This window comes from Opisthocomus hoazin, chromosome 4, assembly GCF_030867145.1.
Source record: "Opisthocomus hoazin isolate bOpiHoa1 chromosome 4, bOpiHoa1.hap1, whole genome shotgun sequence".
Lineage (NCBI taxonomy): Eukaryota > Metazoa > Chordata > Aves > Opisthocomiformes > Opisthocomidae > Opisthocomus > Opisthocomus hoazin.
Genome location: NC_134417.1, coordinates 75,659,499 through 75,673,868, shown reverse-complemented (window position 1 = coordinate 75,673,868; position 14,370 = coordinate 75,659,499). Strand labels below are relative to the sequence as shown.

The 14,370-nt window shown below is 39.7% G+C and overlaps 1 protein-coding gene across 5 annotated transcripts in view; it reads right to left on the bottom strand.

Moving 5' to 3' along the window:
* MYO3A (myosin IIIA) overlaps positions 1–14,370 on the bottom strand; it is a 155,023-nt gene that overhangs the window by 81,154 nt on the left and 59,499 nt on the right. For all 5 annotated transcript variants that reach the window (XM_075419554.1, XM_075419557.1, XM_075419559.1 and 2 more), the window contains exons 6-7: positions 1,560–1,636; positions 95–240 (exon numbers count right to left, since the gene is read on the bottom strand). In XM_075419554.1, the coding sequence (XP_075275669.1) occupies positions 95–240; positions 1,560–1,636 (223 nt within the window). The remainder of the gene's footprint in view (positions 1–94; positions 241–1,559; positions 1,637–14,370) is intronic.

Sequence of the window (14,370 nt, the reverse complement as noted above, 5' to 3'; positions counted from 1 at the left end):
TCCACATAATTATACAGTCTAAATTTGACAAAAGTAACAGTTAAGCAAGAAGTTCAGTCTAACGTGGCAAGAATTAAACACTGCAAGATATTACCTTGGTATTTTGAAGAGTGCCCTCATAGGGTGCAAATCAGCAAGGGGTGGATCTCCATCTCCCAGCTCTATTGCAGTAATTCCCAGTGACCATGCATCACATCTGGCATCATACGAGCTGTCTAGCTGCTGCTCACAGGCAATCACCTGTTGGAGGAAAAGACTGGGATGGTCACTGGATAGTCAAATGTCTGAATTTAAGAGTACACTCACAGCTGGGCAGATCTCTTACAGGATGGAGATACTGGGTGAAATAAACAGACTTGCACATATTTAGCAAGCTGAAGAATCCTATTGCTGACAAAATGTAATGCTTAAACTAGAGAAAGCAGCTGTCTGTGAACACCAGGTTCTCTGACCAGATATTCCCTGATCTGACAAAAGGGTGCAAATCCTTAGCTTTTCCAGCTGAAAGTGGTAAACTGCATCCCATGGCTGAGGGAAGCAGCAGGAAACTCAGCAACCCTAAATCTCTTTTCTACGGATTACTCCTAAAAAATAACTATTGGAGCTATACTGCTCTCTCTATGAACTGAAACAAGCAGGAAGCAGAAATTGAATTCACTGTCTGCTACTGGGTCCTTATTCAGCCAAATCAGCCAACATCAAGATCAAGCTAATTTCTTGACAATGTTTTTGCGACTCGATTACAGCAAATGTATTTAATTTCATATACATTTCAGCTCATCCACAATGCTGGATCCATCTAGAATTTTTCATCCCATTAGCTACAGGTCTAAACCACTGTGTGTCCCATTAGCTACATGGCTAGACCAATTTGTATAAACAGACTATGTTTATAAAAATACGTGTGTATAAACAGAGTAGTTTCATGTGTATAAATAGATGTATATGCATCTGTTTGTGTGCGTGCAAATAGTGTAAGTACATAGGCTTATTCAGAACAAAATATTTTTCCTGCCTCAGCTTAAAATGTATCTTTGCATGTTTCCATTTCAGAAAGGAAAAAACACCAAAGATACATAGTACATCTTATATATTTACAACCACCTCTTCCTTCTATATTCACAATAACCCTTCTTGCTGTCAGCTATGAATACATAGCACTAAAAACTTTCCAGATGTAGAAATCCAAAACTAAAGCTATAATGCATCACAGTACCACCCTGGGCTCCTTCCATCCACGGGGAGATGAGATACCTACAGTTTCAGAGCTTGGAAGGCTGGAAAGGATTAGTGGTAGTACTCCCCCCTCTTTAACATTTTAGTAAGCAATTCAACATCTTGCTCTCTGGCTCCAACCTTGTAATTTCCAACATAAACTCCATTTTAACTTCATCCTTGCAAACATGTAAGGAAAAAGGTTTAAAACACTGTTTTAAAGGACATTGCTATTTCATTTGATAAAGGTCCAGCGGTCAGGAAGAGAGACAAAGAGCAAGCAGAAATGCAGAATGCGGCAGCCTGAATGCCAGTGACAAAATGTTTTGAAACATGAATCTAACCTCTGGAGCCATCCAGAACGGGGTGCCCACGGAGGTGTTCCGACGGAGACGAGTGCTGGTCAGCTGTGCAGACACACCTGGAAGAAGGAAGGGAAGCTGTAATCAGAGCAACTGCTATTTCCATCCAAGACAGTCCTTCTGAATGGTGCCATCACTGTGTTGTCCTGCCAAAACTTCCTCTGCAGGCGAATCTCAAATACATCTCTCCAGTTTTCTGGAAAGGGAGGCCCAGTCCTCAAAGGCGCTCAGCACTTCAGACGAGGTTCTCTGCATCCTTTGTTTCCAGTGCCGTCAGCCGGACCAGGATTTAGTCCCAAATGAGCGTTTCATTAGTAATCTGACTGTATATTTTGACTGGCTAATTACAGTTTTCTATATGCTGTTTTAGGAGAGCAGTAAAGTACTTCGGGGGCCGGGGGGAAGTACAGTACTTTCCACTGATTTTTTTTTTTCCTTTAATGCTCAGTACTGACACTAGACCTCTGCTTCATTATTTATATATTTCAGGTTGAACACTATAAAATATACTTATCCTCATCTCTTAGCTGCTCTGCCATAAACAACAAAAGAGTGAAACCGCAAAAATTCTTACAAACTCAGAAGTCTCTCTATGCTGAAAGCACATTCTCGAAGCAATATCAAATGCCTGCAAATCAGCTTTGTAACATGAGCAGTAGTTTAAGGAATTAACTATTTCAGGCCAAGAGAAAGTGAACTCTGAGGTCTAAAGGTTCATTACAGTTTTAAATTAAAAGACACTGAAATATTAGGCATTCGAGTGGGCTGCAGCACACTTCTGACCAGCCTGCCACCAAGTTCCTGCCTTACAAAACAAGGGTGTATTGGTTGGAAATATCTCTAGTGTGTGCAAGGGGAGAGTACAACACGGAGATAAACGGCCCCTCAGCTTGCATCTCTCAAACTGTTATGGATTTATGAGTCACAGCCATCTGTGAGGTCCACATGTGGAGAAAAACAGCCCCTCTGCTAGCAAGTCATGAACTGTTATGGATTTATGAGTCATAGCCAACTGTGAGGTCCACCAGAGGCATATTCTCAAGTACCGATATCATGGATGGCAAGAAAGGTGCTGTGTTCTACTCTTGTTCCAACCTCAGCCTGATTGACACTGAAGCTCATTTATTTTGCTTTCATAGACAGGTTTGCTTTCTCTTTAAAAAAGTAAAAAGCCTCAGTTTCACTCTGTGAGTGCCATTTCACTATTCCAAAAAGCATGAAGCTCCAGCAAGAACCACTGGCAAGTTTCAACTCTGTACTGTCTACTTTGAACATGCTTGACCTTATTCGCCTGAAAACCCCGCAGGCGGTTCATAACAGGAGCAATTCACATTAACTGCCCAGTGGAAATACTAACTAAACCCCTATCTAGGTAACAATTTGATTAGTTTGTTTTTGTTCACTGGAGGTCAAGAAACCATGGAAGGCTCAATCTACTTTTTCACTCTAAAGCTACGTGTTTAGCTCTGATTCACAAAATATCTGCATTTGTCCATAACAGAAATGTATACAACTGCTGAAAATCTGGCAGCAAGAAAGATCTCGCCTGTTCCTTTGAGACAAGCACAACCATTGCTTCTGTGGCTGCCTCCCTCTAGTCTACTCCAGGCTTGAGAAAGTTGAATCTCTTCCTTGCTCCATGCCTGCAGAAAGTCCAATACACAGTGTTTGCACCAAGGAAAGCAGGACAATGTGAGTCTTAGCACAAAGTCCATCAATCCTGCTTTGGCTCAGCTAAGCAGGGGCTTTGCTTCTGCTACCTCGAGGCAGTGTCTGAGGTCCAGCTTCCAGCTCATGGAGTCTGCGGCTGTTCCGAGCCCTCAGCAAAGCACGTCATTCAGAAAGCAAGGAGTAAGCACACACCACCAAGGGTCCGCCACCACTGCAGTGACGCAAACGGACATCACTACGTGATCCTTGGGTCTGGAGGGAGAGGAGGCTACTCTCCCCTCTCCCTTCCTATGTGCTGTGGGAGTCCCCTGTGCTAAGCTCTGTTTTGCAGTCTTGGACGAGGAACCGAGATTTAGATCTGCAGGAAAAGAAAGGCACTAACTGAATTTTTATTATTCAATATTCACATTTTATAAATAATCATAACTTTCTGTGGAGACAAGGAATAAAATGTAAAAGCAACATTAATGGGCCACAATCCTCTCTCGATGCACTGTTGTTTTTTTTTTTCTCTTGGAACTGTAATTATTAAATAAACAGAAGGATTTTTTCCTCCTCCCCCTTTTTTTACTTCAGTAAAAAGCTGATTTAATTTGAATTGTTCACCACTACTTTCTTCAGGCTCTTGGGGTTTTTGTGTGATTTTTGTTTGTTTGGTTTTTCACCCTTTTGCTCTTAGCAGTAAAGTGGCATTTCAGATTATGGAGTGTAAGCCTTACGACAAATGATATTTCCTTCGGCTCCTTCCGTGTATAGAGGAAAGATGATGTAATTCCACACTTAGTAACATTTCTTCCAGCATTTCAGTAACCAGTCAAGCATGGAGCTGGCCAGCTTTTTTTAACCTGTATATTTTCTAACAAAAATATCTTGCTCCTCCCTCTTCCCCTTTACTACTGATTTATTACAAAATGAGTCAAATATTCTCCTAAGAAAATTAAAAAATATGTTATAAACTGGTGTTTTATTACACAGAAATTGTAAATCTTATGAAAGTGAAGAACTTAATAAGTGCATTAATAGCACCAATGCACACCCTACTCAAAACAAAATATTGTGCATATAGTTGGAAAAAAGCTTTTTTCTTTAGGCCTTTTTTTTCCTCCAGACATTAGTTTACTAATAAAAACTGGAAATTTGCAGACTTACACCATCAGCATTATTGAAGCTTTTCACTGCAAAAACTGGCATACTGGAATAACATTGAAAGTAAAGCCACCTACTTCTGACCTTAGCACTCAATAAAACACAGCAGAAATGAGCACCCTATTATTAGGAAAGATTCATCTCCTAGAAGTGCCCAATCTCAGCAGACACTGTTCTGATCTAAATTGGGAGTCTGTACAACATTGTTTTATGATTATGTCCTGTGACAGAAGTATGCACATTTTACTGGTTGATGCTAACGGGGGAATGGTGAGTCCTAGCAAATTCTACTGAATTCACACTCGGCAGGCAGCAGGGAGCCTGCATTCCCAACATGCTAGCCACCACATTCATACATAAAAACACAGACCCTACCCCAAAAGGGCTTACACTCCAGCTATCACACTGCCTCTGGCTACCTCTTCCATAACCCTTCTCCAATTGTGCCTTCAGTGTCCTCTGTCCTCCCAAAGTATCCTCTTCGTGACCTTCTCTGGATTAAGAACCTGCAGCTCGATCATTCCTCAAGCTAGTCTGTGGACCAAAAGCTGCTCACACTGTTAACCTTCCAGATCTAAGCAGGCTGCAATGCTTGGAATTATTTCCCAACATTTTTTTCATCTCCTAGAGAAACAGACATGAACCAGCAGCAGTATCTTATACTGCATTCCATTTAAGCTCGCTAGCAGATACATTTTGGCATTCCTGTTCCATGCATTTTGCTGCAAAAAGTGGCCTTGCCTCTCTGTCCAGTGGTGTGAAGGCAGTCCCTCCTAAATCACTCAACTCCATCTTTTTACTAGATCTGGAGGCAACAGGTGCTAATGGTTTAAGGTTTTCCTTTAGCACCCTAAGCTTCACTTTGAGAAGAAGCTGCCCTTCTTGTCAGGATGCAGACAGGGAAGCCACTACTTCCCAAGCAACGATGGTGGGGTCATAACTCAGTTCCTCTGGAATTGCTGTTATCTTTGTCACTGTTTCATTTCCTTCAGGTTGTACTGGTGTAATGGTACATATCCAGACAGGATAATTTCAGACAGATCAGCTGTCCACACAGCTGTATACACATAATTCCTTCATACTCCCTAATGACAAAAGATGATTAAAACTGGGCAATTCTGATAGTCCAAATGGCAAACGTCACAACACACCAGGTGCGTAACCACAAGCAACCATATTGCGAGTATGGTGGCACCCCCACTAAGACTGTAAAGCGAGATCAGTCGGCTTCTCCCAGGTTTAATTACTTAGCATGGATAGAAAGCATAAAAATACTTTATAGACAATGTTACTAACAGAGCGTGAGGACACAAGTAGTTGGTTTGATGGCTTTACAAGAGATGTTTCAGAACCTTTTTGAAACAATGTCAATACTCATAATTCCTTATACACTATCAACCCAGCTCAAAAGCGAACCTTTAAATGAAAAGAGCACAGAGACAATTGTGTTTCCTTGGGTGAGCTGTTGACAGAAAAGATTGCTTGAGAGCTTCTGCTCAGTGGTTAAGTGCTCACATCAAATCTAGAATTAAAATTGGGTTCTGATCAGTAAGATGGAAATAAAGAAATAGGAAACAAAGTTGAAATGAGGAGCCAAAAAACTAGACTTTTCAGCAGCATTTTATGTTGAAAGGTGTTACATTATGTCATGATGAAGCATGACTTTCATTTCATAAACCCATGATGCCTCTCCCCAGTCACCTTCTTGTCCTTTATATGTTTGGAAATGATTTACAGGATTATTTGCTCCATCACTTTCCCAGGGATCAAAGCGGGGCTGACCAGCCTGTAGTTCTCTGAATCCTTCTTGCCCTTCCTGAAGATACGAGTGACAATAGCTTTCTTCCAGTCCTCAGGAACCTCCCCCAGTCTCCATGACCTTTCAAAGATTATCAGCAGTGGCCTTGCAATGACATTGGCCAGCTCCCTCAGCACTCATGGGTCCATCCCACCAGGTCCCATGGACTTGTGTATTTCCCACCGATCTCAGGGTTCTGGGATTCCTGAAGGCCAGTCTTACAGTAAAGATCACGGCAAAGAACACATTGAGTGCCTCAGCCTTTTCCATATCCTTTGTCACTCCACCCCCTGTCTTTATGTATTATTTTAATGCACATAATGTTCTAATTATGAAACTAGTTTCCCGAACACTCAGGAAAACATGCAGGGATCTTTAACTTAAGTAGGGCATATCCAAAAGATAATCAAACGGCCCTTCACAACTCCGAAAAGATCAAAAGCTTGGTATCCAAGAAGATCATGTACATGAACCGCCTGGGAAATGAACGATCCATAGTGTTTATAACAAAACCAAGAGGCATGGAGTAAAGGGAGGATAAAAAGGTTAGTCTGTACTATAAAACAGAGGGTGATATAAATGTAAACTAAAGGAATCAAAGTCCAGTGGCTTTCACAGTAAAGTCACCATGAGAATTAAAGACAAAGAAAAGGCATTTTTAGGAAGAAAATGAAAATCCTAAATCAGATACAGAATTCTTACCAGGTAAAGACTGATAATAAAATAGCAAACAATGACCTAAAAAAAAGCAAAACATTCACTACATCTGTGAGATAGATAATTTTTTTTCAAAACAAAAAGTTTTAATACAGCTTCCTTCTTTAAGAAATCAGAGAACTTTTGTGTTACAGGAGACCGGGCAGGATGGTGTGGCAGCGTATTCTAGGTTCCCTTAAGTCTATGGTTCTGACTGCACCCTTTCTCCGTAGCCCCCTGGAGAGCGGGCGACCACGGGCTGCCCTCCATGTGCTCCTGACAGTTCAGTGTGGTGCAAAGCCAATGATTCCAACCAAATCTCATGCTTTGGGGCTTCAGCTGGTTTCCTGAAAGGGATGCACAGGAACATTTGTTTTCCTGATGCACAACTGGCCAGATGTGTTTAGATAAGGGAACTAGTCTTCTCTGGAGCCTCAGGGATTTGTGCAGCTATCTACCATCTGGTGCAGTATGCTGGTGAGGAAAGTCCTTCTTAGATGCTGCCTTCCTTATATATTAGATTTCAAACTGACTGCCACTTTTGAGACCCAAAAAGGATTTTTTCCCCTGTATTACTGGGAAAACCCTAGAGATTTTTCTCCATGTTATATGACATGGTTTTCCTGTTAAGCTTATCTGGGTTACTGGCAACATCTATGCTGATAGGATAGAATGTTTAAAATACCTAAGGACTGGAACACTTCAGTACAAATGAATCACTGGGTTCAACTTTCAGGTAAAAATGAATGGGTTTTAGTGTACAGGGTGAGATCAGCGGGTTTCTAATAACAAGAGGTGACTATTTTGTGACCCATGAGAAAACCAAGAGAAGTCTTTGCTGGCCACAGAGGACTATGTTCTTGCTTCATGTGTCTCTTGTATATGACACCAGATTTCCGTGTCAAGCTTCTTTAATGTTTAAGCCGTCAGTGACATCTTTATGTGAATTAGTAGAAGAAAATATTTGAAAGATCAGGTGAACAGCTTATCCTGGATACAGCACTTGGCCACATGATTTCTCTTTGTTGTTACTGGACAGCACAAAGGTTTTCATTCACACATGGCCCTTAAAACAAGTTTTTAAGGACTAAGCCTTCAACAAAGAATTAAACATTCAACAATGAAAATGCTCCACAGCTCAAGTCAATGCAATCCATCTTATCCCTGCTAACCCTCATTTGAAAAATTTGGAATTATTATTCTGATTGGGTTCAAAGCAGTTTGACAAGCTGCTCATGAAGAAAGCTTTCTTCAAAGTCTTTTACTTGTATTGGCTTCTGCCATAGTCCCCTAGTAAATGCTTTTTAGAAGCAACATGTGAATGTCATGCTATATGGTATGCAGAAATGACAACACAATAATAAGTCTGGTTTTGATCTGAATCAGTGAAGCAGACAGCTTATTATGGATGCATGCTAGAATGACTAAGGCAAATATAAGTCTTGCTATGAATCACTGCTTAAAGTAAGCTAAGGGCAGAAAGAAAATTATTTTATTTTTGAATACTTCCAAATTAAATTATTTTAATTGTTTCATTATTGCAGCATGATTCAGACAGCATTTATAGCTAATGCAGGGCAAGAAGAAGAAGATGCATTAAGATATTCTGACTACTGCAGAATAAGTAATCTATAAACGTCTGGAAAACTACTCAAGGTCATGCTGAGCTCCTCTTCAATGTCAGCAGGACATTCGAGGCTGGGAACTGTGGTACATATTAAAAGGGGCAGAGATTAAAATGTCCTTCCCCAAAATGCCCCAAAACTCAAACCTAGATCACTCACAACTGACTTCTCAACCTATCCACTGAGCACAAGGTGGCTCTAGGCTCACAATCCATTGGAGCCTGACCCATGCTGCGTGCATTGGCAGCACACTGCTGTGAGCCTTCTCTCTATCTGCAACGCCGTGTGCCACACAATGCTTGCAGGACTGATCTGTCATCAGTCAACAAACTGCATCTATCAAGCCTGTTCATGGTAGGGAGAGGCCATAGCACTGTGTCACGGCAAGGGAACACGAGAGCTGGTGGGCTGTCATGATGAAAGGATGATGCTCAGTGCTATGGTTCCCTCTCCAACCTCTGACCCAAGATTTCAGTTGTCTTCTCCACAAGACCAGCAGAAAGCTCCTTCACACATGAGAAAACCAAAAGTCAGGAAACAAGGAGATGGATCCATTAAGTTGGAGTCTTACCATAGACTTATTACTTTGAGATTGTCCCTATTATTTTCGACACACTGTACAGTGTAACTGATTCTACTACTCTCGCTTTGCCATTATAGCAGCTGCTGGCTCATCTACACTTCGAAAACTCAACCTGTTTAGTACAGTCACAGATTTTAAAGTATTTTGGTCTGTATTTCTATATCGGAATAGGCATGAATGTCATCCAATAAAACATAACAAAAATACCTACACAGTCTAACTTATGTTGCTCAATTGTTACCAATCACTAGTAGTGGTAAAGCATTATTAAGATTCCATAATTTGTATGGAAGAAGTAGCAAACCACTACTGAGTCAGAGCAGAGAATGTTCGCAGAATTACTACGCACTCTTTCTATGGAAAAAAACCCCAAGAAATCTAATCTATCAACTCAACTGAATTATGAAATGAATTTAGTAATTTCATCTAGTATTACCTAAATGACATTATGTATGCATTTCAAAGTAAAACCAGAGTTGATATAAAAATACACTACCAAAGAGTGTCTTACAACTGACTTGTGTCACCAAACTGCAATTTTGAATAATAATAAGGTGGTCATGCAGAAATGCCAGCATTAATATTTCCTTAGTCTTAACTTCGGGTGACTTCAGATAGCTTTAAAAGAAGAACAACCATTCTCTCCATAACAAAATAATAACCCTATTACATTCCAAAGACACAAGCTGACTTCTGTCTACCTGCAGTTTCCAAACTACATGGAAGAAATAGTTCAAGTATTAAACAAAGTAACGTCAGTTTTCAGTATGCCTGAAAGCAATACAGTATTCCCTCCCCTAATCCACTTTGTCCCCAGTGAGTCACACAGGCTAAATCTCTAGTGGAATCACACTACTATACATCCATGATAAAACTGTGCAAGCTGCATGCAAAGTATGATATCTGAAACTGCCTTTGGAATGCCAAGACAATATTCATACTCAACTTACAACATTTGAAACAAAAGCAGAAAAATGCAAACTAAGCATGTTTGAAGTAGAAAAATCATCTTACCATCACTACATATTCCATTAATGAATGTTACAGTACATGTTTTAATTATGCAACTGCTTTATCCACAGTACTAAAGGAACTCTTGAAGTTCTATTCTATTAACTGCATGCAGAACAGTTTGTAATTTTCCACCATTTGCCAGCACCAGTGAGATTGCATTACCTTCTTTCCATGTCTTCCACTGGAACCTGCTTTACCTATAAAAACCCTTACATATCTCCTATGTATTGCTTATCCAGAGACTCTAATGATGAGAGCTTTAGATACCATTAATGAAATGCCTAAGAAGAAACTGAAAAGGGACAGTGCTAACCCTTTTCAATATACCCTTTCCCACAGTGACAGCACTAGGCAAACTGGGGGGAATCATGAGATCTCTTGTAGTTAGAAATAGGCTTGAATTTCAAAGATTTAATGAGTCCTCCAACATTTTATTTTCATTATGGGAACTTGAATATTACCCTCTAGATGTCTGACTTTCCCCCCCCCCTCCCCCAATGAACTTTCATGGTAATAACATCAACAGTTTAATTACATGTGGTATGAACGTCTGGTTTCATTTGATGCATAGAAGCACATGGCCTTCAGCTAGGAACAGTGCTGCTGGAAAACTCTACATTTGCCTAAGTGGTGGAGTGTAATTCCAGACTTTTCCAAGGCAACAGCTGCTCAACCTGAAATATTTCTTCTCTGTGACAGCAGGCATCAGCACTCCCACAGAAGTATGAACTACCTGTGCTCTTGTTCAAGACTATCAGCCCACAAGGTCAAACCTCAAAAACATAGGTGAAGAGAAATTTTTCATCAGCATTTCATTCTCCTCTTTTAGCTAAAAGAATCACTTGCAACATGACTGTAGATGTTTCAAAACTTTTAGGAAAAATGGTTCTTTCCTCCATGACTCCCCACGTCAGCAACCTGCCTAGTGTGCCGACAGGAAGTTGTGTCCTCTAGGATCCTCTTCTTTCAACAACATATAAGCATGAAAAGCTCCGGCTTTCAAGCTCCCAGACTCACTGCAATGGCAGGGGATTTCAGAAAGACATTAAATCTTTTAAAACAAAATATCACTTGGACTTTTTTGGGCCAAAGTTAAAATAATAACAATAATAATACAAATAAGTTTCTTTTCTCCCATTTTGGAAAAGCATACTATTTGACAACTCAGAATTTCCAAATGGGAATTGTGTCTTAGACTAACATTATTTAATACATGAAAGGCCCTATGCAGCATCCTGATTTCAAGAAAAGAAATTGAATTGAGAGGAACTATTCAAAGAAGCAAATATTTGTTAGCATAAGCAGATGTTATACACTCAGGTCCCTATGAAATTGGTTACACACTGCAAAATGCAGATGAATATATGAATTTTTATTACAGATGAGGTGTGCTACGTGTGCAAGTGACTTCAGGCCAGTTTTTTAACTGATGAAACAAGGTCAGACACTGAAAGATATTTAGGCAGTAAAAGCTGCAAATAAATGTGTCACAACACTTTCAAAACGTATCTAGTATTTAATTAATTTGGATTTACATGCTAGAAGTTTTTGTAAATTTTACTACATGCTTCTCTGAACCTTTAGTGGCTAAAATTTCTTTTGAGATCTGGCTCTCATCAATCCACTGCATACAAGCAGAAATCTGAGAAACAGATATAAAAGATTTCCTTCCCAGAACGCTAATAAACAACTGTGAATATAATTAAGAATATTTATAAAAGGGAATTTGGTTCACACCCTGCTTGCCTCCAACTCCTTCTATACACTGTCTTATATAGCTGCCACCCTTTAAAGTGCTGCAGGGCATTTACTTTAATGTAAATATATATTTTTCTATCAAATCTCTACCCCATACTGAAAGAAAGGCAGCTACACTTGAATACAGGGCAGCTATTTATTATTTGTATTGATGCAGTAGAGGATCCTCCTTGCTTCAAGCATAATCGTTGCGATTCTCAGGTATAACATCCCTCCCCAATGGTTTTCCACCAGAACAACTTAACAGCTAATTCTCATAAATGTTCACGTAGTGAAACTGTCTTCAGTCAACCTCCTTCTCTTACAAGGAAAGTATGGACTTTGTAATGTAACTAGAAGTTTAGTCAATTCAGGGACTGAATCGGTGATCACGGGATGTGCTTAAAGTAGGTCCCCTTAGCTGCTCCTCATTATCTGTAGTAAAAAAAGAATGATTTTGTTTATGTCTGCTGATCTAAACTATCATACTGGATGGATGCGAGGAGCGAGGATGCTTCCCTGGTAGCAGTATTTCAAACTTCTTGTGTCTTGGACAGTTTAAACTAAAACTTATCTGGCAGCTCCTTGATAAGCAGTTGAGCTCCAGAAGCATTGGTGAGGAGATGCTATAAACTCATTTACTTGATTTGATCATTGATCTATCCACTGGGATTGGGTGTTTCTTAGATACAAGAATATTACTGTGGTGATCAAGCAATATTCCAGCAGAATTTTAAGGGAAAGCAAAAATTTCACTCTTTAAAACAATCTGGGTGAAGTACTGCCATGGTATGCTTTCAAAGTCTTTGTCATCTCTTTAACTATCAATACCTCTGCAAAAGGCAAACAGTTCAGACTGAGCCTGAATTTTGGGAGAGCTTTTCCACAGACTTTCTGTGTCACCTCAAGCAACTCAAATCTCTCAGACTTTCAGGTTCCCAGCTGTTAACTGGGAATTAAAGTAATTTACTTCCTCATAAGAGTGTTGTGAAGGTCATCCATTATAGGCTGTGCAGTGTTCAGAAATCATGGCCACAGGACACATAAATGCCTATGAAACAACAACCATAAGGCAATGTGTATAAACTGTGTCACAAAATGAAGCTTCTGGACAGTCAGTACTGCTGTGCAAGAAAGGACTCGCAGTGGTGGTTCAGAGTACAAAAAGCACAAAGGAAAGAAAAGCCACTCTCAAAGGTGATTTAATTCACTGAAGGTTAACTGTTTTTTCATTTATGACTTCACAGGTCCATCTTTCAGATACATGTTTTATGCACCTGTTTCAATGAAAATCACCATAAAGAGTATCATGGGAAGAGAGCAAAGGGTTCTTCAGGAACATCTCATCATCAACCAGCATGCAGGAGAATGGCGCAGACAAAATAATCTTGGGAAGGGCTCACTTCCTCTGCCAAGTGTGCTTGGTGGTTGAAGGAGTCCTTTATCTCTCCGCCCCTCTCTACAACGGAAAAGCTGTGTGTGTGCTAGAAAGGGCTGTGTGATTCTTTGGGTTGTTATTCCTTGTTTGTTTGGCCCCACGTAATACTTGGTTCAACCTAAAACAAACATTTTGCTTCCACTGAGTATTTACTGGGAGAAAAAGAGATTGTGTCTGCATGTCTATGTCATTCCATAGCCTGCAGATTCACAGACTTATATAGTAAAAGGTGGCTATGAGTTTCAGTCCCTGATCCAATAAATGTTTATGTACAACTGTCTGTAGCAGTGTCAACATGAGAGATTTTGCTCAACTCACATTCCTGGCTAAAAAATACTCTTGGAATCTGATTAATGTGAGTTTAAATCCTCTTAAGCAGAAGACACAAATCTCCCAAATCCCAGCTGAATACCTTAAACGTCAGCTTGAAGGGTGAATGGTGTATCTTCCATGATGATTTTGTGAATATATATAAATTTTTACCATATGAAACTACTCATTATTGGCTTCAAATCAATTTCAGGGAGAAAAAAAAAAAAAAAAAAGGAAGAGAAAATTTCTATTTAGTCCCATATTAAGGTGTAGTTCCTACATTCCTTTGAGAGGAAAGACTGTAGGTGATATTACACGCCCCTCTTCAACTCACATAAAAGTGTGTGTATGTATGTTTGTTTCTTGCATACATTCTCAGCTGTGCTTTGGCATCACAATTTTTCCCACAAGATGTTAAGATTATTTTTCAATTACAGCTTAGCAGTAGATTGCAGTAACTGGGGAATAAAGAACTCAGGTCCTCATTCCTACAGCTTGTATGTTTTGACATCTGCATAAGTTCATTAATTTTCAGAAATATTGATACTCCACAGCTCTAATTGCCTTCAGCACCTTAAAAAATTTAGTATCCACAACACATTAAAAACCTTTGGGCAAAAATATCGATTTTGCCTCACGTTAAAATTCCAGACTATCAGAAAATACTACTAAGTGTATGGCAGATAATTTAGAAAGTCTGAAGGCTTTTCAGTGGAAGATTTTATCTGAGGAATAAAATAATGAACATAAATACATGAATTTTCAGAAGAATT